This window comes from Drosophila virilis, unplaced genomic scaffold, assembly GCF_030788295.1.
Source record: "Drosophila virilis strain 15010-1051.87 unplaced genomic scaffold, Dvir_AGI_RSII-ME tig00001317, whole genome shotgun sequence".
Lineage (NCBI taxonomy): Eukaryota > Metazoa > Arthropoda > Insecta > Diptera > Drosophilidae > Drosophila > Drosophila virilis.
In genome coordinates this window covers 120,556-144,739 of record NW_027212833.1, presented here as the reverse complement: position 1 = coordinate 144,739, position 24,184 = coordinate 120,556, and the positions used below count along the sequence as shown (strand labels likewise).

Here is a 24,184-nt window from a genome sequence, read left to right as displayed (position 1 = left end):
TTCAAACAAACTACGACTTATAATACTTTCATCATAGGATAGGGAGATAAGTGCATACACATGACCGGGATTGGCAGGCAGGTCACGATTCACACATGTTAGGCACGCCAGATTATGTCAAGAGGTTATATTAAACACCGGCTAACTCTTGTTCCGAGGTTAGGATTAATAGGAAATTAAACGAACTAATCGATTTTCTTAACTATCTTCATTTTAATGTTATTTACATACTACGAGCTACCCTACATGATTTCCCTAAGCTAAAGCCCTGCCGCACTGTTCGGAGCCCTAGCGCTCCGCTGCACACACTAAGTCTCCTTTTTTACTTTTCTTTGATACTCAAGAACTCACCCTGACGCTCGAACATAAAGTGCCGGTTCGCTAGTGAGCTAACGAGCCAATAAATCTGTTATATGATAGGATCATCATGTGTAGCCTTAGCTATGTTATTAAAGTGTCGCTATCTATGTTAAGAATAACAGCATCATAAGTATATATCGATAAGGAAATAAATGTAGTATCGATAAGAATAAAGGCTATGGAGATGAAATGTGAGGTAGTCTAAAATAATTCCTGGAAGAACTGCAAGTAACGGTGAACAACAACCATCAAACCGACGGGTGCAACAGGGGGATCAGGAAAGTAAAGTCGGCGATTTGTTGCAGCTAGAAGATGGTCACACTGAAGAAAGACCACGGTCGCCAGGTGGTAACGCTGGTGTAGCTGATCACACGGGTGCAGCTGGCAGCGCTGTTGCAGTTGGCTACGGTGGAAGAATCGACGAAATTGGCAACGCTATCGGAGACAATTTAAATGCTTGCATTCAAACTGGAGCGATGAATTTGGCCAAGGAAATTTGATTAGAATTTACTGGAGAAAGTGAGGTGCGTAAATGGGTACTGCAATTCTCCAATGTGGCCAAAATCTACAAGCTAATTGAGATGCAACAGCACTTGCTTTGTATCAGTAAATTGAAAGGTGTTGCTTTGAAGTGATTCCATGCAGACCCTTTGCGCATCATTGCTCCGATTGACTAGATGCTAAACCAATTGGTTTTGGCGTTCGGTGGAAGATTTTTAAAATCAGAACTACGCCAGAAGTTTGAGGATCGGGCTTGGAAACCAGATGAGGTGTTCGCCACATACTTTAGCGAAAAAAAAATATTGGCACAGGACATTAATATTGATGTAGAGGAGTTAATGGAGGGTATTATTTGAGGCATACCTTGCTAAAACTTGCGTATTCAAGCTAGTATGCATTGTTTTACCAATCCGGCTCAAATCTGGCGTGCGTTTGCATCTTTAAAATGGCCAATCAAACGGACACGAAACACTGTAGTAAAACAAGCTGCACAGGAAACACAAGCGGACAAACAACAACACTGCTACAATTGCAATGTCAAGGGCCATTGGGCTAAAGATTTCTTAAAGCCTAAACGGCATCCAGGATCTTGCTATGCTTGCGGTTCAAAAGATCACCTAATAACAGGATGTCCAAATACGAAGTCTGTTGTGGAAAAGAAATATGTAAGATACTTAAGAATTAATTTTAGTAACTCATTTAAGAAATCAATAATTGCAGCATGCCTCATAGACTCTGACAGCCTTATTTCATTTTTAAAGCAAAAGTTTGCTCCATTAGGAACTAAGCGTACACCAGATGCGAGTTCGTATGTAGGCTTAAATAGAAGTAAACCAAGAAATGTTGGAAAAATCTTATGTTATATGAAGAAAAAGTTAATAATTAATAGTCTAGGAGGTATGACGCTGAGCTTGGCAGAGATTTTATGGATGCTTTTGATTTGAGTATTGATTTAAGAACATTGAAAATTTTTAATGTGTGTAAAGTTGATTATCAGAATAATGTTAACAAGTAAGAGGTTCTAGTCGAGAGCTCCCGACTAGGGGATACCCTGAACCCTCTTCTTCCAACATCAAATGCATATATATTCTATTTTAGAAGCTATATGTGAAGTTTGGTGACTCTAGGTCTATTATTTACCAAAATTGCCCAAAAAACAGGATATCGAAATCGATTTTTATCGATTGCTTGGAAACGGAGTAAGTTATCGATTATTGGAAACAAACTCGATCTGCGCAGACACTAGGAGCACCTACATCTCTAGTCTCTAGCTCTTATAGGTTCTGAGATCATTCTGTTCATACATACAAGATCAAGAATATATATACTTTATGGAGTCGGAGATGCTTCCTTTTGCCTGTTACATACATTTGGATTTTGCACCAATAGAATATACCCTTATACCCATTTTTAATGGGTTCAGGGTATAAAAATGATAACACAGCTTCAAGCTACAAGAGAGAAGAAAATGAAATAAAAGATAAAGTTACCAAATACAACCAAAATGAATATATATTTTTCAATGATAAAATCGTTAATGATAAAATGGTTGGTAACGAAAATGTCAGTGATGAATTAGTTAGAAAAAAAACAAATAAAAACTCTTTGTGATAAAGTTGGTAGTGATGAGACAGTTAGTAATAAAATAATTATTGATGAAATAGTTAGCAATGAAGTGATTAGTATCGAAACTGTTAGTGATGAGATAGTTAGTGATAGTGGGGTTAGGTTCGAGCCTGATAACCAGGAAATTTTTAGCAATGAAATTAGTCACAATTAAACGGGGATTGAAAAAGTGATTATGGAAGAAAAGGAAACGATGCAGAAAAAAATAAAAATCATCTTAATAATGCTCCAGCGAAATGTGAATTCACTTAGATTGGAGTGTAAGAAGAGAATTTTGATAGGGATATTTTAGCAATAAGTTGTGGAGAGTAAAACAGAAAATACATATATTTTAAGTGAAAACATTGGTTATAATAAAAGTGTGAATTTGAAAATTTATTTGAGAATACTGATGTTAAGGCGATAAGGCCAAACCAGCGAAAAATAAGGCATGACCTAAGCATAAGATTAGAAAATTATTAAGTATTTTATTTGTACACCTACACGGCTATCATATATGGAAAAGAAAAGTTACAAAACTTATGGGACGATTACTTTAAAGAGGGAATCATTAGGCCTAGTTGTTCAGAGTATGCATCGCCTATAGTACTAGTGAAGAAAAAAACGGGAGACATGAGGTTATGTATTGATTTTAGAAGACTGAATAAAAATATATGTAGAGACAACTAACCGATACCATTGATCGATGATTTGTTAGAAAGGCTATGCGAAAAAAAAGTTTTTACAAAGTTGAACCTAAAAAATGGGTATTTTAATGTTTTTTTTTAATGAGCAATCTATTAAATATACTTTTTTTGTTACCCCTTTAGGACAATATGAATTTCTTAGGATGCCCTTGGGTTGAAAACTGCGACCGTGTATTTCAAAGATTTATTAAAAACATATTTTGTGATATGATAAGAGATAAAAAAATAATTGTTTATATGGATGGTATTATAACAGCAAGTAGAAACACAAAGGAACACTTAGAGACTTTGAAGGAAGTTTTTGTAAGACTGCTTCAAAACAAACTAGAGTTGAAATTAGATAAGTTTGAATTTTTAAAAGCTGCGTTAAATATTCCGAATTTTTAATGGATAGTAAGGGCCTAAGAGCGGATGAAAAAGGATTAGAAGAGGTAATATCCTTTCCAATACCAAACAAAATTCAGGGAGTGCAAAGTTTCTTAGGATTATGCTTGTTCTTCAGGAGGTTTATTCTTGACTTTTTTATATAAGCTAAGCCCTTATATGATTTATTAAAAAAAATATAGGAAAATCAAGTTTGGAGAAGAGGAACTTAAGTGTTTCAATATGTTAAAAGACAAATTTTTAGAGGCGCCAGTACTAACAATTGTAATTATATAACAAAGAAGAAATAGAACTACATTGTGATGCTAGTGCATTGGGATTTGGGGCGATATTATTTCAAGAAGAAAGAAGATAAGAAATTACATCTGGTTTTTCATTTTTCTCAAAGAACAACACAGGTTGAGTCTAAATATCATAGTTTTGAGTTAGAAGTGCTAGCTATCATTTATGCATTACGTAGATTTCGTATATATCTTCCGGGAAAAGGATTTAAAATAATGACAGATTGCAACTGTTTAACTTTAACGCTTAACAAAATAGATTTAAATCCGAGGATTGCCAGATGGTCGTAACAGCTAAAATAATAAGAATTTTAAATTGGTGCATTAATCGAGCAAACAAATGCAACATGGGGATGCGTTAAGCAGATGTTATGAGCATATTTTAGTTGTTGAATCTAATAGTTTTGAGGATAATTTGGTTATTTGCCAAGGCAAATATGATAAGCTAGCTGAAATTAGAAAGCTGTTAGAAGAAGAAAAGCATAAGCTAATTGATATGAGAAATGGGGTCATTTACAGAAAGACAAATAATAGTAGATTAGTTTTGTATGTACCAACGAATATGGAAGAACATGTCCTTTACAAATATCATGATGAGTTGGGACGTGCAGGAAGAGATAAGATGATTGATGCTAATGGAAAGAGTTATTTAATTGGTTCCCATATATGAAGGAAAAAGCAATTAAGCATATAGGAAATTGTTTAAAATGAATTGCATTCGGGTAAGAGTGAAGGACTACTACATAAGTAGCAAACCTAAAGGAAACAAACCATGGGAGATGATCCATATAGACCATTACGGACCAATTAATGCAGGAAGAGCTAATAAATATATATTGGCGGCGATAGACAGATTTTCCAAATTTGTTAGACTATACACAGTAAAGACAACGACTGCGAAAGAAGCGATTTGTGCATTTAAGGATTATATGGGAATGCAGCTCTCAAGATTAGACATTTTTAACCCGAAATTGCTAAAACATGACTATTTGTTGCATGTTAATTCTGAGAAATTGTTGAATACAAAAACTTCCACTTGGTTTAAATCAGATACAAACGAAATACTGATAATATCCCATATTCCTCGAGAAATAGTAAAAAGTCCGGTATTCGAAATAATTCCATACCCGGATGATAATAATAACATTTTGACAGAAATAGCTCATAAAAAATATTTTACCCAAGACAAAAAGTTTATAGCAAGAAACATAAAAATTAAACCAAATAACATCAGAATGTAGTTATACTAAAACTTTGCAAAATTTTCAAATCAACCATACGTAGTTGATTTGAATATAAAATATAATTTTAACTTGGAATTTACCAAAAACTATATTAAACCATAATTGTAGCAATGATGTTATAAAATTAGAACCACTTTCGTTTGTACCCTTACCAACGATAGCGAGCTACAATGCAAGAATTTCGCATCGACGTGGCAAACCCTTTCTCTATTTCATATTAATCGTGCCTTCAAAAGGGTAGAAATGCCTCAGCATTTGGAAAAAATTGTATTTTTGCGCAGTTTTGCTTGTCGGACATATACACACACACACACGCATTTAAACGATCACTAAACATAAAGAGAGAGCATTGAGAGCTGAAAGTAAGTGCGAGCGAGATAAAAGTTAACAGCGTTGCCGTTCTATCGCACAAATCATATGGAAAAGAGTGCGCCAAGCACTTTCCCGAAGAGTAAGCGGTTCAAAAATACATCATATGTATATCTTACTCCCTTACTCGCGAGTTTGGACCAGATGCCTCCGATACTTTTTGTGCCAACGTTGTTTCTATGTGATGTCCAGTCTATATGTTGGTTGGTTAGTGCCTGAACCCATTAAAAATGGGTATAAGGGTATATTGTATTTGTTCAAAATCCAAATGTATGTAACAGGCAGAAGGAACCATCTCCGACCCCATAAAGTATAATATTCTTGATCAGCATCAATAGCCGAGTCGATCTAGCCATGTCCGTCTGTCTGTCCGTCCGTCCGTCCGTATGTATGAACGCAAAGATCTCAGAACATATAAGAGCCATAGACTTGAAATTAGATGTAGGTGCTCCTAGTGCCTGCGCAGATCGAGTTTGTTTCCGATAATCGATAACTTCCTCCATTTTCAAGCAATCGATAAAAATCGATATCGATATCCTGTTTTTTGGGCAATTTTGGTAAATAATAAGAGCTAGAGTCACGAAACATGATATGTTGCTTCTAAAATAGAATATATATATGCATTAGATGTCGGGAGCTACCGACTAGAACCTCTTACTTGTTTATTATTAAACACATCCGTCGTTATAGCTTCCGCAAACTCTACTGACGAATTCAACTCTTCACCGCGCCCGAGCTGAATTCGTCCACCTGTACAGCCGCTGTCGCAACGCCTTAACAGCGTTTCTGTATCTTTCTGCCCTCCGCCTTGTGTACTTGATTTTACACACATTTTTGTTGTCTAAATTTTGCAGGTGTTAACTCTATCCCCTAACATAGGGTATGCATCGCGCTTGCTAAGGTATGCTCGACTACCTAGACCGTAGACTTGCATTTTACCCATATTTTATGCATTTTTTCCCCTTATCCTCTGAAACACTTACTTTGGCATACTTGCACGGCCTTAATCCGCAAACATCCCACGCACCAAAATGCCTCCTGGGCCTCTACTCGAGCGCCACTTCTAACGCCGGGGCACAACTGCCAGTCTTACTAGGACTTACAATATACAAGAAATTTGTTAGTTTGTTAGGATTTTGGGCTTAGAGAGGGCAGAGGAGTTGTTTTAAATAAACAACGACATCTACTACTTTCATGACATAGGGAGATTAGTGCATATACATGACCAGGATGGCTCACGCGGTCAACAAACTAAGCCTCGATCCACACATACACGGCCGTGATTGCTCACATGTTCGGCAGGCTAAGCTCCGATTAACAAATGCACGGCCGGGATTCTTCACGCGGTCGGAAGGCAAGTCACGAGTCACACTTGCACGGCATGCCAAATATGGGAAGAGGTTACATTATATACCGGCTAGCTCTTGTTATAGAACTGACTAACTTAGATGATGTGAGCGTGGTCTCGCCTGTGGCTTTGGTTGCTCGTTTCGACGTCTTGACTGTTGCGTCGAGGTTTGGCCGCGCTCAGGATCTCCGGCCCGAGAATATCTGGGGTGGCCTGGCAGGCGTCCTGCGCCGTGGGATTCAGCCGCTACTTGTTCTCCTAATTGCTGAGGTTACTCTCATACAATTTTCTTTCCGCTGTTTTAATGGTGCACGACTGCGTATTTTATCACAACTGTGTGGGTGTGGCTGTGTGTGTGCTTGAAAGTCTTAGGTTCCATTTGTAAATGTTGCTTAGTAATGCAACAAGAGTGCTACTGTTGTAGTGATAAGTTTAAACTTCTATTTTATCAAAGTAAGACCGATAACTAGTGGCCAGCATGAAAATGGAAGATTTTCATTTTCGTTCGAGCACGGCACACCCGCCGTTGACCGCTGACAAAATCGAACTCTTCCAGAATATTTCTTGCAGGTCTCGATAGATATTGTATTTAGTGTACTTAGCGCTTCTCCGCTTGGCCGGAATTATAAAACTGGAAAATTGCACCAAAAATAATACGTCCCACATAATATTATACACAAATGTATAATTTCGTGGTGAAACATAATAAGTAAAATTTTATTTCGTGCGCCAAAATTTATCAATACATTTAGTGCCCAGCCCAGCCTCAAAGTTATCAGAGGCTGGTAGGAACCATAACAAAATAAAAAGGGGAAAAAAATAATATTAAAAGTGCCAGCCAAAGAGTAATGCAGAGGACGACAGGCTGTTTTTCCCAGCTCACAAGCACGTCATCTGTAGCCCAGCCAACGTCATCGACGCGAGAGGCAACCGCGCTGGAAGGCACGTCGATGCCAACGTGTTTTCGCCCCGTCGCTGACACCGAGAGTCGACTAGGAGACGAAGCGGCAACAATGACGCCCCAACAGGCAGAGGCAGAAGTAGACTCATATTTGAGATCCCTGAACAGGAAAAGATTTTGAAATTTTTAAATTTCATTTGTTTGTTAGCCTTATATGTACATACGCATATGTGTGCAATCTTTAGTTTTTACCTTTTAAGAAAACTTCAATGATCTCCGACAATGGAGGGAAGTCTCCAATAGTTATTGCGTCTGTCGAAAAAAAAAACAAGAAAAGAAGTAATTTCGGTTCCACACGATTCATACAGCTCTAGGTATAAAACAGTTTGTTCTGACTGACTGACTGGGTGATTAACGCACAGCCCAAACCGTAAGAGCTAGGAAGCTGAAATTTGCACTGTAGTTACCTTATCTGATAAAAGTGTACGTTAAGATGAGGTTTCGGAAAATTCCACCCACAAGTATGGAAAATCGCGAAAATCGTATGTATGAAACTTTTTTGTTTACCATCCGATTGGCCTCAAATTCAATTTCAAAGTTTTTTGTTCGAATTCATTTGAGGGGTGTTTAACACTTTTCCAAGAATGTATTCCTCGTTGGTGGAAATGGGGGTCAAAGATTTGGTGGATGACGTTTCGCCTTCAAACTCATTTCCGAGGATCTACATAAAAATCATTTGAGATGTGTTTCACATTTTTGTTATAATAAAACCTTCTATGGTAAAAAGAGCACTTTAAAGATATTTTGTGTAAAGTTTTAAGTTTTGTCCGATTTGCTTCATTATTCTATTCTAAGCTCTATATAGGAACTAAGGGAATCATTTTTTTTTTATCGATTTGGGGAATTCCACCCGCAACAGTGGTAAATTGGCGGAAAATGGTTGTATTAAAGTTATTAAATAAAAGATACTTATCCGTGTTATAGCAACAAGAATTCATTTATTTCCATCGCCCTTAGTGCCCCAGAGAGCACTTTATGTAGGCTAAGTGTATTTAAGCGACTTAATTCCAACTAATTTCTACCACAAAGCGTGGTAATATATATATATATATACAGGTATTAATTCCAAAAAAATGAAGTTATGGCAGAACAACAATAAAGAAAATACGTCACCGAAAACAATGGCCAATTGTCGCCGTGATATATATATATATATATATATATATATATATATTGTTGTTCTGCTATAACTTAATTTTTTTGGAATTAATACCTGTTGGCAATAATGATAAAATGGGTCAAATAATTATACGCACCTGTTGAAGACAAATGATGATTTACCATCAGATGCAAGCCGAGTGGTGATATTCTAAAAATAAATGTAATAAGAAATAGTGTTAACTGTCAATAATAATAAGGAAGAAAATAATTATACGTACCTGTTAAAATAGAGAAAACAATGTCCGACTAATTATCCATTGATGGGGGGAAGGGGCATGAATGCCGACACGGACTGATGAATGCCATCTAATGACCAAAATGAGGGGGACGACATCAGCTGATCGCGTGAGGTAGAGCGACCCGATCTGGAGAAGTAAAGTGGATGAATAGTAATATTGTTAATCTATATTAGGGTCTCACCTTTGTTGTTTACATTTTTGTTTTTGCACAACTGTTATTGATGTTCATTTGTTAGTGGTTACAGCTGTTTGACGGTTATCGATTTTGTGCTCATTTTGGATAGTGTTTTGATGTGCGTCAAATTAGCGGCGGTGACTTAGCGTCGAATTTTGGTACTTGTTATCGGAAAAGTATCGGTCACTTTCAAATGCATTTATTTATGTTTTTAAGCACGAAACCAAATAAATTTAAATGCAAAATTGCAAAAAATTTAATAATTTACTATCAACATTCATTTATTTTTGAATTTTAATTTATAATATGGGTAAACAAAGAGGTTGAAAAGTTAGGTTTTCACCATTCTTTAAATATCTTAGTTTAGGGATAATGGCCCCAAAAACCGCATATACACGATTGAAGTCTATAGTTTCACCTAACCAATTCTGAAAAAATTATAAAAATCGATCAGCACGTTTTTAAGATATTTCTACTACAGTGCAGCATCCTCCTTGCTAGCCCCATACAAAATGACCGTAAAAGATCACCTTTGCACTTGAACCGTAATATCTTTTCCCAGGGATAATGGCCCTCAATGTACGGTATACCAACTTGAAGATACATGCTTAAGGAAGCTTGTTGATATTGTTTGTGCTGACTGCGGGCCAGGGATGGGACAACACCCAGAGAACCGATGAGCCACCCAGCGCGACCAAAAAAAAACAAGAATTCACGTAACAAGATAATTTATATATTTTTAGATACCTTCACCAAAGTGCGCAAAGGTTTTGCAGATATGTGAGAATTATGAAGAATAAACATGCAGACCTTGGTGAAGTCTATAAATAAACAATATATCTCCAAACGAAACGTATATTGTTTTCTATATGCTTTTAAAAGTCAGTGGTTCCGGCTCCGGAGCTAAGTTCCAAAACTCGTCGGTGGGTCACCACTGCTAGTTTGACGCACGTGCTTAAAAAAATGCAATACAATTTTGCATCGGTATTCCGCACGTATCTTATGAAATGTTTCGAGGCGGTGATATGCTTAACACATTTGCACAGGATTACCAAAGTGTTTATCTAAATGTGCTGGGTCAGAATTATTACGGAGCTGTGAGTTTAAAGAATAATGATTATGATTATGATGATGATAATTATGACATGCGAAAACGATTTTATTACAGAGCGCGGCATCGCAGTCTCAATCAATCACTGTACTGCTTTTCAAAACCAAAACTCGATCGATCGGATTGCGCTTCCTTATAAAATATCTCAACCAATTCCCAAGTAATTTTCAGGATAAGGCGAATGTATGGTTGACTGTTCTAATTAGAACCTGTAATTCAAAAGAAATAAGTTTGTATGGCGAACTAATCTTTGAAGCTTTGGGTACGTTTAAAAGTTATTTGTATGTATGTACACATCATAATAACCATCTCAACTATATTAGTTCTATAATCAAAATTTTCCGAATACCCTTGCAAATATATGGCTTAGATTTTTGAAGATACATACTATGTACATATATGAGAGTTGTGAAGAGCTATAGAATTAGATCTATGATCGTTCCTATTTTAGATATTCATATAATGTAATAGTTTATTGATGGTAAAATTTTTCACAGTATATGCTTAGTTTGGTCAAGATGCATTGAAAACCAAAATATAATTCATACAGGAAATTTATTTTCAGCCTTTGCACATAAATTTTATAATTAAAATCATAAGAGGAGCATAGTTAGTGCTGCTGATACTTTAGCAAATTTATAGCAGATGTATTGTACTTTTAAATTCTTTACAATGTTTACATACTTAACCTTTTTTTCCGATATTTTTTTCTGATTTATGTAATAAATTAATAAAACGATATCTTCGGCACGTCGAAGTCTTAATACCCTTGCAGATCCAACCTTTTCATAATGCTTTGCCCGTTCTCCGGGAAAGTAGCTAATGCCAAGTATGATTAAGATATTTTAATACAAGAACCTCATTTCCGACCGACTATGGCAGTTATATTACATGGTGGTCCAAAGAAAATACGATTTTACATAAATGTAGGAAGCATAGTAAAACTTATAAATGCCGTATTTTCTCAAGACGTTTTAAAAAAAGTAATCTGTACCACAATGTCAGCTATATCATACAGTATACCTATGTTCATAGCATTTTGCATATTTATAAGACGCATAGAAATCTTTGGATTCCAGGATGTCTGCTCATATTTCGAAGACGTGAATCTGTTTTTTATCAAGTGTTATAGTGACCCTTTTTGACCGTTGTTTACTTATTCTCCGTTTTGCCCCTATAATAAATCGGTCAAAGATTTGTCCTAGAAAGCATCTTATTGCCAACAGGTTAGAAGGTTGAACAAACTAGTGAATGGCTTTTACTTCGCCGGGGCTATTTGTAGTGAAGACACTATTTCCCGCGTTCTTCTTGCCGAACATACTTATAAATGTACTTATAACTTTATGATTGGGTCAAGACTCATAGCCACATTCAATTCGGGGAGCTCTCTTTACAATATCGATCATTTTGTCGCTTCCAATGTCATATCTTTCAGGTTACTCTACCAACTTCTTTTGTGTTCGGTTTGTAAACTCCTGTATTTTCCTTTTAAACTCGTTTCTTTGCCTGTAATGGCCTGTAACTGTGTCGCGTCCAAAAATTGTGAACTTTTTGCAACCTTTAATATCTATAGGCTACAGAGTAAGTCTTTAATATCAAAAGAAAATAACTATAGCGATCAAAAAGTTCTTGGCTTGATTAAAAAAAAAAAAAAATGTTAAAATTTTAACTGACATGATTTTGTTGTTTTATTGTAATTGTCGGAGTGGATTGTCTCGAATTTGTCTGTGGCAAAGCCTACCGCTTTGGTGATAATAGAATTTTTATATTTATGGTCGTAGGTGCGGGTCACGTGGATTTCTGTTAATTTTTATTTTGAATTGGTTTCGGATTCTACCTGGAGGAACCTTACTCAAGAATTAACTAATTATGTGTATTTATACCCCGAACCTATTAAAAATGGGTATAAGGGTATATTGTATTTGTGCGAAATCCAAATGTATGTAACAGGCAGAAGGAAGCATCTCCGACCCCATAAAGTATATATATATTGATCAGCATCAATACCCGAGTCGATCTAGTCATGTCCGTCTGTCTGTCGGTCCGTCCGACCGTATGTATGAACGCAAGGATCTCAGAAACTATAAGAGCTAGAGACTTTATATATGTAGGTGCTCCTAGTTCCCGCGCAGATCGAGTTTATTTCCGATAATTGATAACTTACTCCGTTTCCAAGCAATCGATAAAAATCGATATCGATATCCTGTTTTTTGGGCAATTTTGATAAATAATAAGAGTTAGAGTCACCGAACTTGACATATAGCTTCTAAAATAGAGAATATATATGTGCATTTGATGTTGGAAGGAGAGGGTTCAGGGTATCCCCTAGTCGGGAGCTCCCGACAAGAAACTCTTACTTGTTTTTTATTGCAGTCCTGACAAGTCAAATAATAACGTTATGATTATGTAATGAATTCATTTTATTTCTTGCACTCGGCTGCACCGACTGTGCCAGTTCAAGAAACGTTAAACAAATAATGTTATGAAAACGAATGACTATTAATGGGTAGCTCGCAACGGTGATAGTCGACTCGTATAATGCTGAGCTTGCGTCTTGTGCGAGTGTCATATAACACTTCCGTGACGATTGCGACCACGGAGACTGTGGTCATTATCAGTATTCCATTGTATTCCAGTGACCAGTGCTCAATTTAGCTACTTTTTGTTCAATTATTTGAACTTACACTTTGATAATTTAATATATTCGTTTATTTGTTTTTAGGGAATGATTTGTTGTTATGACTAGATGGCCTAGAATAGAGGGAGTGTCAGGTAGTTCGAATACGGGCACGAGACGAATTGAGGGTACTAATTTAATTTCATTTTATTGTTATTAATACTAAAGCAAAATCAAATACGAATTTGGTTTTAGTAGAAGAAGGCTTAGGGTATCCCCTCGACGGAAACTCCTGACTTTTTGTTCCTACCTAAATTAATTAGCAGAAAGAGAATCTGTAGCGAGTTAGACAGGCGAGACAACAATTTAATAGTGGCATAATTATTTTGACATCATGATCATTATACCCTGAATATATTCAAAATGGGCAAAAAGGGTATAATGTATATTTGCAATTGTATGTAACAGGCAGAAGGAAGCATCTCCGACCCCATAGAGTATATATATTTTTGATCAGCATTAATGGCTAAGTTGATCTAGTCATGTATTTCCGTATATATGAATACAAAGATCTCAGAACGTATAAAAGCTGGAGACTAGTGCCTGCGAGTTTCTTCCGGCTATCGATAACTCGTCCTGTTTCCAAGCAATGCATGAGAATCTGTGTCACAATCTTGTTTCTTAAGTACATTTCTAATGTTTTCAAAGCTAGAGTCACCCAATTTGGCATGGTGTTTCTAGAATACATATATATAAAGTACCTTTTATTTTATATCTATCGCTACCATCCGTAGCTATTAATCATTTAAATTATTCTATGTGAACTCCCCACCAATTTAAGCTACAGTTTGAATGCAATTGTCTTTTTGATAATAGACGAATATTCTATTGCACAAAAGAATCTATTTTTTTTTTTTTGAAAGTGAATTTTGTTATGGCTTTCGAGTAGAGGCGGTAGCAAATGGTGGGGTCAGTGCGAGTTTAAATGTAAATGACTGTCTTATTTTTGTAGCACCCGTATTGATAAGCAATGTTACATATGACATTCTTGTATTCCTTGGAGAGATGGACTTTTTCACGTTAAAAGTGGGTAACCCTTTAGTGTGTTGGTCCTGTATACATAGCAGTGCCACTGTTTTCCATCCTGAGACCTGATTTAGGAATAGTACGTAGAAGGAACATTTCGATTTGTTTATTGAGTAATTTGTCAGAACCACGATGAACTGTCAATCTCAATCGGTTGAGGTGGCGTTTGTTCTAAGAACATGCTATTATTTTGCGTTTCTGTGTTTTTTTTTTCGCTATTGTGTGCTGTACGGACGATACGTAACCAAATTTTTGGTTGCTTGAAGCTCTCTCAATGCTTTTGAAATAATTATTGATGAAATGGATAGTCTCAGCTTCTTGAGTTAAGGCCAGAGATTATAGCAGGCCTTTGGCACTTGCAAAATAAGAATCACTCAAGCTTTTTTTAAAGCGTCTGCAAAGTTGTATATATATGTTGCATTTGTTAACGTTTTCTTACATATATCTATGTTTCATCTTCTTTCGTTTTTTTACATATATGTTCGCGTCTTAAAATTATAATATTAAATTTCTTACATGCTTGTTGCTTATCCACTGCTAAAGCTGCCGCGTAAATAAAGTGTGTCCATGGGATGTCTTCTTTGCGGTTTGTTGTGTTTTCTCCTCATTGTTTTATACTGTGTAATTTAAATAATTTTTGTGCAAAAGAGTTTTTTTGAATTTATCCCTTTGTTTGAACAAAAAAATTGGGGATATCCACTGTAACAAATAGTCATATGTCGTCATTTGAAACAATCTGCTTAATTTAACAAGGACGTAGAAAGCCCACCGCGTTGATGGATTTACTCAATGAACCTATTTTCTCTGTACTTCTTTGGCAAAACACTATTAAAAGGTTCGACGTGCCTAAGATAGCCCTTTCTCATTTTTTTTAAACTTTGAGAATCTAATCAAAAGTTCTCGTATGTGGTTGGTATAATGTTTTAACGAAAACGAAAAAAAAGTTGTTAAGTGATACTAACTTGCTGCAATGATAATGCGTACAAAATTTATTATCATAACTAATATTAATGAGTCTATGGCAATTGACACATTTTGAGGCATATTCACGTCAGATTTACTAAACTTTTCGGTGTATCGCTACAACCTAGTAAATGTTGGCTACATCCTTATTTAGTTAATGATTTAAAACATGTTACAGGTTCTAGCCGGGAGCTCCCGATTAGGGGATTCCCTGAACCTTCTTATTCCAACCCCAAATGCACTTCTTGTACGCGCTTGTTTGTAGAAATAAGGATTTTTAAAAAAATGTTACCTTTGCAGGGTTCGAACTCGCAAAAGCCAATATATATATATATATATATATTTATATATATATATATATATATCTATCGCAAACACGTCCGCAGTCAAAATACCGAAAAACAAACAAAAACTGATTTTAATGACGTTTTCTACATGGTACAGTTTGTTAAGTAATTGTTTGCAAAATGAAAAACAGCACACAAATTCATTTTTAAACTAATATTTTACCGAATTAAACTATTTCTTCTTAATTTTTTTTTGCATATTATTATTATTCTAAGTATTCTTCATAGATATAAGGCACAAACATAACAAAATTCAAAACGCAAATGTAAAACAAGTAAGAGGTTCTAGTCGGAAGCTCCCGACTAGGGTATACCCTGAACCCTCTTCTTCCAACATCAAATGCATATATATATTCCTATTTTAGAAGCTATATGTCAAGTTTGGTGACTCTAGCTCTTATTATTTATCAAAATTGCCCAAAAAACAGGATATCGATATCGATTTTTATCGATTTCTTGGAAACGGAGTAAGTTATCGATTATCGGAAACAAACTCGATCTGCGCGGGAACTAGGAGCATCTAAATCTATAATTTAAAGTCTCTAGCTCTTATAGGTTCTGAGATCCTTGCGTTCATACGTACGGACGGACGGACGGACAGACAGACGGACATGGCTAGATTGACTCGGCTATTGATGCTGATCAAGAATATATATACTTTATGGGGTCGGAGATGCTTCCTTCTGCCTGTTACATACATTTGGATTTCGCACAAATACAATATACCCTTATACCCATTTTTAATGGGTTCAGGGTATAAAAAACAGACAAAACTAAAATGAGGCAATTTTTGCGCTGTCAATTAATTCTTTGCAAAATGCAAATACAATTCGATATAGAGCCCAAGCTACCTAACGGTACTCCAAATTCGAAGAAATTTGAGTGCGTGAGTCATTGATGTGCAGTGTGCGAACATTTTTATCGATTTTGCGTTTTTAAAAGCTTACACCTTGTCTACTTTAGAGATTTTTGCAATGCATGGTCAACGAGTTAATGAAAATCTAATTCAATTAGTTTATTTCCACGACCACAAGGCGAAATCTGCTAAAGAATTGGCGGAAATGTTCGCAATTAAGCTAAGAACTATTTATAATATTATTAAACGCGCCGAAAAAGAACACAGATTGAAATTAAAGCACTCCGGAGGTAGATCAGCGAAGCTCACTAGACGCGATCATGGAAAAATTTTAAAACGGATCAACGATCAACCTCAAATTAGCCTCCGACAATTGGCATCGAAGTTTAAAAAATGACTGCAATAAGACAGTGAGCCACGAGACAGTTCGTAAAATCTTAAAAGTGCATAAATTCAATGATTTGATGACTAAAGAACTTTACTTGGACATTCTAAAGAATGAATTGTCAAGCAGCGCAATAAAGTTTGGCTTCGAAGACCCTTAAAATCCCAATAAACCGAGGTACAAGCTTTATCAGGACAACGACCCCAAACACAAATCGTTTTTGTGCAGGACCTGGCTTCTGTATAATTGCAGCAGAGTCATTGACACCCCTGCCCAGAGTCCTGACTTAAACCCAATTGAAAATTTGTTGACAGCGCAAAAATTGCCTCATATTAGTTTTGTCTGTTTTTTTTACATTTGCGTTTTGAATTTTTGAATTTTACAAGTTGGGTTATTATCTTCATTTATAACACTGTGGTGGTAGCGGGGAGGTGGTTAATTATATATATAAATTAAGATTTAAATAAGAATTCCCCGCGGATTTTTGTTATAAGGTTTTTATACCCTGAACCCATTAAAAATGGGTATAAGGGTATATTGTATTTGTGCGAAATCCAAATGTATGTAACAGGCAGAAGGAAGCATCTCCGACCCCATAAAGTATATATATTCTTGATCAGCATCAATAGCCGAGTCAATCTAGCCATGTCCGTCTGTCTGTCCGTCCGTCCGTCCGTATGTATGAACGCAAGGATCTCAGAACCTATAAGAGCTAGAGACTTTAAATTATAGATTTAGATGCTCCTAGTTCCCGCGCAGATCGAGTTTGTTTCCGATAATCGATAACTGACTCCGTTTCCAAGCAATCGATAAAAATCGATATCGATATCCTGTTTTTTGGGCAATTTTGGTAAATAATAAGAGCTAGAGTCAGTTTAATTTATAATCGAAGTCGCTGGGCTGAAGTTCTTCAGTGACAGCCGGATTAAAAACTGAATTTACAAAAGATTGATCAAAATTACCTATTGTGTGCTTTTCACAACGGCCGCTAGAATGCTTAGCTTGCGCCTCGTGCGCTGCCGTCGTGCAAGAACATCCGGCTCAGAGCTTTGTCAGCATCTGTGGCTGGTGTTATAGTGCATTTTGCTGACCCCTGGTAACTCGTAAGAGCATCCGGCCCAGTGCTTTATCAGCATCTGAAGCTGGTGTCGTTGGTCTCTGTTAATTGCTCCCCTTTTAAGTTAAGGCCGCTCTCGGCCGCTCCTGTCTCGGCGATCACCTTCCTAAGTTGACTCCGTTGCACATTATGGTCCAACAAATAGCACCCAACAAGAAGGCTATTACCACGCTGTGTACGCTTCCAATTTCGTCCTTGACTTCTTTCATGATCTCCAGGTTACGTTCATTCAAGCGATGAAGGTAAGGGAGACTAAGCACGTCTTGGTGGCCGGTGACGTTCAGAAGGGGAGATGCCGCGATGCCGTGATTAGATTCGTTCTGTGAACCCAAGTCTCAGTACCGTTGTCAGTGCAAACTTTAGCAGGCAAGTTATTGATGATTAGAATTCCGTCATCGACCCATGTGATCGGGTCTAAGTGACTCGGCTGTATTTGACAGTTTGCCAAGCCACCAGCATGCAGTTCTCTGGCACAAGAGCTGGTCGGTGAAAGTTAACAAAATCGAAATTGCATTTCTCCCAGATCAGAAATTGGCTGTCAACAATGGGTGTTGGCGTCTGAGTAATTGCAAAAAATAGAAATAGCAGAAGCCCGAACCTGCGGAACCAAGACAAAACGGACCGAACTATTACTACGTGTCTTTCTAAAGGTAATGCCAAGTGGCGTAAATATTAAAACTTAAAGGTGAAGTCTAGTGGCTCAAATGTTGATTCTTATAGTTAAATTCAAGATGCATAGAATCGAACTTTTATTTGAGCTCTTCCCCTACTTTACGTTGTCCCTGTGGACCACTCTCTCTCCAATGAAAACGGTCGTGCCAAGTTCTGCCTCTACGACCCGTTCTTCATATAAGGGCTTGAGTTTATTGTCAAGCCTGCGGTTTATTTTTACTAGGACTTTTTCAGTTTCGCCTGAGGGCACATGGAGGGCATCAACAGGTCTCTTGTTGATGACCGAATGTATTGTCTTGTTATAATGAATCGTGGCTAGCATTATGACTTCGACTGAGTCACTGATGTTTCTCTCCAGCTTGAGGCAACGTGCAAGCTAGGCTAAAGTGCTATGGAACTCCGTAGTTGTTTGACAACAGGGTATTTATCGTTTTAGAATTCATCGAAGGCTCGTTGTCGCAATAAATTTCTCTGCCTCGTGGAAAGAAATTCATGAGCTGAAGCAGTGGAGCTTTTAAGTCCCCGATAGTGCGCGACTGAATTGGTTGTACGACTGCAAATTTAGAGAACTTATCAACACAGGTCAAAAAAAATGTATTGTCCGTGGAAAAAATATCAATGTGTAGAAATTCACCAGGAGACTCAGGAATCGGAGTTTTTCCCAGCTCCTGTCTTTTCGGGTGCCTATCGTATTTGGCTATTTGAGCGGATTCTACAACTTTCCGCAAGTTCCTTAGCCAACTGTGCCATTTTAGGGAAATAGTATTCTGATAACACTTGCTTAACAGTTTCTTGAGCTGCTCTGTGTGCTTTATTATGTTCGTCAACGGGAATTTCTCTCCTCTCATCATCGTGGAAGACATCTGCAACTCGGTTTTTGCAGCGCCAGAACTCTATGCCTGGAAACATGCGAACTACGCCATCCTGTGCTAGTGTGTGCAGGTTGCATTAACTGCAATTGGGATAATCAAGTCAAGGAGTTCATTTAGAAGGGCTGTGCGATCAGTGAAGCTCATTTCATGACGCCTCTTGTCCCCGAAAAGAATGAAGTTGGGTTTGGTGGAAACGTGTGCCTCTTCAATGACAACTTGATTTTAGAAACAATTAAGTGGCTTTTCAATTGTATAGGTCAACAGCAGCTCGCTGTGGACTGTGGCTGCGCAGTTATCAGTATTCAGCTTGTCAAGAGCAACATAATTCTCCTCGCCTGGCTTATAAAATATTCGCGCATTCGTTTCCTCGATTCGCGCCTTCCATCTTTTAATTTTGGCGTTCGGGTTTGACTCAGAAACGGCAAAAGTTAACGGTAGTGACGTAACCTGCTAAGGCCTAAGGGCGAACTATAGCCAAAAGTTCCCGCTCGTTGGTGGGGTAGTTAACTGGTGTAGTTCACCGTAGTTCAATGTTCTGGAAATCATTGAGATGTGGCGACCCTCTTGAGAAAGCTCTGCCCCTATGCCGTAAGTTGAAGCATCTGTCGTTATATCAATCGGCTTTTTAAACTCGGGGTATCTGAGCATGACTTTATCTGATGACAAGATGTTGCGTAACTTTTGGAATGCGTGACGCTGTAGCTCAGAGAGTTCTACCGGGATGTTTCTCCATCTATGTTTACTTCCTGACCCATTCTCGCCCTTAGAAGATGAGAAATGGGTTTTGCTATTGAGGCAAAGTCTTTGATAAAACATCTATAGTAACTGGCCAGTCCTAAAGATGATCTGATCTCGAATATATTCTTTGGTTGTGGGAACTCCTGAATCGCTTTGACTTTTTCAGGGTCCGTAGTAGCTCCATTACTGGTTACCACGAAACCAAGAAAACCTACGCTTTTCTTAAAAAACGAGATTTTTTCTTGGAGATTCTCATATTTGCCTCATACAGGCCCTTTAAGATGACATCTTCAACATAGACATAGCAAGATTTGCCAAAATTGCTCCCACAGTACGTCGTCAACAGTTCTTTGGAAGATGCTGGGCGTGTTCTTCAACCTAAAGGGAAGTCGACAAAATTTGTAAAGGCTTTTTTTTCACGGTCACACTCTGCTAGCGTGATCTGGCGATAGCCGGATTTTAGGTCCAATATCGAAAAGTATTTAGCTTTGCCAAGATTCCCCAAAATCATTGGAATGTTAGGCATAGGGTATCTGTCTGCGATGGTTTTCTCGTAAAGTTTTCGAAAATCCATTACGAGGCGCATATTCTTGTTACCAAACTCGTCCGTCCCCTTCTTGTCCACCACCCAAATGGGGTTGTTGTAGGGGGAAACAGATTTTTGATACCGTTCTTCAGAAGGCTTTGAATCTCTTTATTAACGAATTCCGCTGCTCCTACGGGATAGGGGTACAGTCGGACATAAACTGGTTGTTCATAAGTGGTCCTGATAGTAGCCACCACTGATGTGTCTTTTGCAGCATCGGGCTCGTCGGCGCAGTCAACATTGGTAAAGTTAACATCCGCGCACCTGTGGAATTCGATTTGTTCAGTTTCTGCGCCACATTTGAGTTGGCCAGAAGAAAGACAAAGCGATATTCCTGCTTGCGTGAGCAAAACAAGCCCCACAATTCGATCAAATGTGGACAGGTCTGTGAGTAAGAAAAATGTGGTAGTTTTGCCGTACAGAGATATAAGGCACCTATGAGTAAGCTTGATGGTGCCGTGTGAAGGCAGTGAAGGAAGAATTTACTGGGCACACACCTTTTAGATTTTTATGTGGCCTGATATAATTCTGGGAAGCGCCCGTGTCGATGAGACATCTCATCTACGCTCTGATGAAGGGCAGCAGGGAGCTTCCCCTAAAAAATTCTCTGTTCGCATAAACGCCCAGACGTGGCCGTTCTTTTATTGGATTGAGAAGCGCTAGAGTTAACGTAGTCTGGTGCCTGCGATGGTAGTAGAATCTTTGACAGAAATGGATCGACGTCCATTGGTTCCAGTGACCTTTGTTCCACCTGCCACTCTATTGTTCAAATTGACTTTGTTGCTGTTTATGTTGTTTGGTGAAGTGAGGATTCTTGGAACCGCTGGGTCGCGGATCCCCCTGCTGTTGATTCCTGTCTTACTGACGAACCTGCATCCTCGGGGTCACTATTCGTTCCCCATCTTCTTGCCCTTTAGCGAAGCTAGCGGCAAAGGCGTACCGCTCATGGTTTGCCTCTACCTCTTGCGCTAGAGCTAGGGCCATCGGTAAGTCCTTAGGCTTTGCCGCGATCAGGACATCCGTCAGGCTACGGTTTAGGCATGAGACAAAAACACGCAACGCATCATCTCTGAACTTCGTACAGAGCCCTTGTGCCATGCTTGGTTCATAGGACATGTTGACCTTGTAGGTTCTAATATCCTTGCGTTCATCCATAAAGACAGACAGACGGACGGACGGACAGAAGTACAGACAGACGGACATGGCTAGATCGACTCGGCTGTTGATGCTGATCAAGAATATATATACTAAATGTGGTTAGAGATGCTTCCTTCTGCCTGTTATATACATTTGTAAAATACCCTTTTTAGACATTTCCAATGGGTTCAAGGTATAAAAGCAATATTAGACGTACAAAACGCCTGTCATCTCTGATACCCATTCATCACTAGGGTACTAATAAAACACGCTCATGATGCCTGCGACTTGGCAATCGTTGAACAGGATCGCGAAATCTGCACTGGCAACCAGTTGTAAACTACGTATTTGGTGGAATTATAAAAAAATCTGACTTCTGTGATTTCCAAAGGCACATGGTACAGAAAAATTGATTGTATCGTATAAACATTATTCGTCAATCGGATTGGATTTTCGGGAACTTTTAGAGCTGAAAAAAATAAGGTCATTCTAGTGCCCCTGCAGTACGAGTTTTTTTTTTTGCTTATCTTCTGGGCATTGTGAAAATCAATCAAATGTTGTATAATTGAGCTTTTAGATCGGCCTCACCCTCTTCTAATGGGCGAATGTATTGTTCTGCCAAACATGTATTCAATTGGAACCGAAGGTATCCGAGTCTAGCCCAATTGCATTCAATTTGAAGGGCACCAGACAACGCTTTGTTTCGGTCCGCTTTATGTCACATATGTGGCGTACTCGAGTACCATGATAGCCACGTTACCACGTTAAGCACTTGTAGATTTTCTGTACCTTCCAACTTGACCGGAGCCACAGCAAACTCATCATTAATTTATTAGGATGGCCTAGCGAGATTGCCATCTCAATGGGTTGCGCACTTGAAATAGTTTCATTAACTTTGGGCTTGGATAATTTTGTAAACGCATTGGCTGAATGATCGCTATCACAGGCTGAGCATACAAGTTGACCGTTATCTTATAGCTAGTTTAGTAATAAGTTTATATAAATATAATTATTAATTAAAAATAAATTTTTATGGAGCAAACTAACTTGTTGAAAATAGCTAAGAGCTTTAAAATATTCATTTTCATTTAATTTTCAATTCAAGCTATAAATTATGTTGGTGCTAGTAAACTTAGTAATTACTTATGACTTTTTACAGAATTACTTGTTATTCAAATTCAAGTAGCACCTGAAATTTCAAAATGGTTTGGATCAACTTGTATAGGAAAGATTTATGAAAGTTTATGGCTTTTGGAAAAACATACAACTACTTGCTGTAAGATTTCAGCATTAAAAGCCGTAAAACAATGTTTAAAATATTACCCTGGACCTAGTAAGTCGGGAAAGCTTCTAGTCTTGCGATACCTTCAAACATTAGTTGATTGCTGTAACCCAGAAGTGGTTCATGAAAGTGGTAATTGCTGGTTGCTATTACAACAAATACGCGGTAATTTTAACAACGTTGGATGTAACACCGATAAGTGTCAATGGGAAGATTTACAAATAGGTTTATTGGGCAGTATTAATGACCTATTAAACGAAGTATTTCCCAATAATAAAGATGATAAGGTCGCTACAAAAGACAGATTGGAATGTTTTACTTTGGTATTAGATGAAGATCCAATTAAAAGATCAACTCAAGTATGCAGGCGCTTCTGCAATCTCATAGATTTCCTTAAGATTGCTCTAAGGTGAGTGGATTCATATAGATTTAATTTTCTGTTATTATATTTAAAATACTTTTAACAGCCAGCCATATTCTTCAACAAAATTAATATATCCAAAAAAAATCATAAATCTTATTCAACATGGACTAGGATCAAGCTATGCAAATTGTGTAAACTATGAAAATATGGATGGTATGTGTTTTGGAAACCTTATACCTCAAATGCATACTAAATTATTCGAACTACTGGAAGTTTTGATTAACATGTAAGTAATAGAATATTTAAAAATAAATTAAGAATAGTTCTTACAAATTGGAATATCTAAGTTTAAAGTGCTGTTATTTATAGGAAATATATATAATAAAATACAATTTTTATTTATATTTGATAGACATTTTTAAACCCATTTTGAAGATTTTTTAATTGTGCACGATTATTTATTATTTATTATTAATGGTTGACAAAACGAGTATCTTTCTTATTATTACATAGATTATACATACAATAGATAAAGTCATTATATGCTAAAAGCCTAGTGAGAGAACACAATTTTCTTAATAGTATCACCGAACGATGGGGATGTTTTAATTGCCAGTCCGACCATGTCTGCCCCTTTTCACAGCTAATTTTGTCAGTGACACTATTAGAGCCTGCAGCTAAGAAGGGTATAAGTAGGAAAAAAGTGCCCTTAAGTA

At 37.4% G+C, this 24,184-nt stretch overlaps 1 protein-coding gene and 2 long non-coding RNA genes across 6 annotated transcripts in view; 2 read left to right on the top strand and 1 right to left on the bottom strand.

Annotated features, from left to right (window-relative positions):
- The first annotated feature begins 548 nt into the window (after positions 1-548).
- On the top strand, positions 549-8,486 carry LOC116649893 (uncharacterized). The gene is made up of 2 exons (XR_011417167.1): positions 549-1,526; positions 1,582-8,486. It is a non-coding gene; the product is annotated as an uncharacterized lncRNA (long non-coding RNA).
- LOC26530915 (uncharacterized) lies at positions 7,488-9,501 on the bottom strand. Of its 3 annotated transcripts, XR_004302799.2 has the most exons (6): positions 9,342-9,501; positions 9,140-9,286; positions 9,017-9,069; positions 8,168-8,421; positions 7,953-8,012; positions 7,488-7,860 (listed from the first exon to the last, which is right to left on the bottom strand). It is a non-coding gene; the product is annotated as an uncharacterized lncRNA (long non-coding RNA). The 3 variants fall into 3 exon arrangements; XR_004302800.2 differs by lacking the exon at positions 8,168-8,421 and having other exon boundaries at positions 9,342-9,500; XR_011417166.1 differs by lacking the exon at positions 8,168-8,421 and having other exon boundaries at positions 9,355-9,440.
- A 755-nt stretch (positions 9,502-10,256) lies between these two features.
- Positions 10,257-24,184, top strand: part of LOC26530365 (proline-, glutamic acid- and leucine-rich protein 1) — a 40,875-nt gene continuing 26,947 nt past the window's right edge. The window contains exons 1-4 of one of the 2 annotated variants that reach the window (XR_011417165.1): positions 10,257-10,432; positions 10,504-10,708; positions 22,982-23,513; positions 23,572-23,754. Coding sequence is in view for 1 of the 2 variants with exons in the window: in XM_015169303.3 (XP_015024789.1) it covers positions 10,343-10,432; positions 10,504-10,708; positions 22,982-23,513; positions 23,572-23,754 (1,010 nt within the window). In the remaining variant the exon portion in view is untranslated. The remainder of the gene's footprint in view (positions 10,433-10,503; positions 10,709-22,981; positions 23,514-23,571; positions 23,755-24,184) is intronic. The other variant, XM_015169303.3, reaches the window with a different exon arrangement.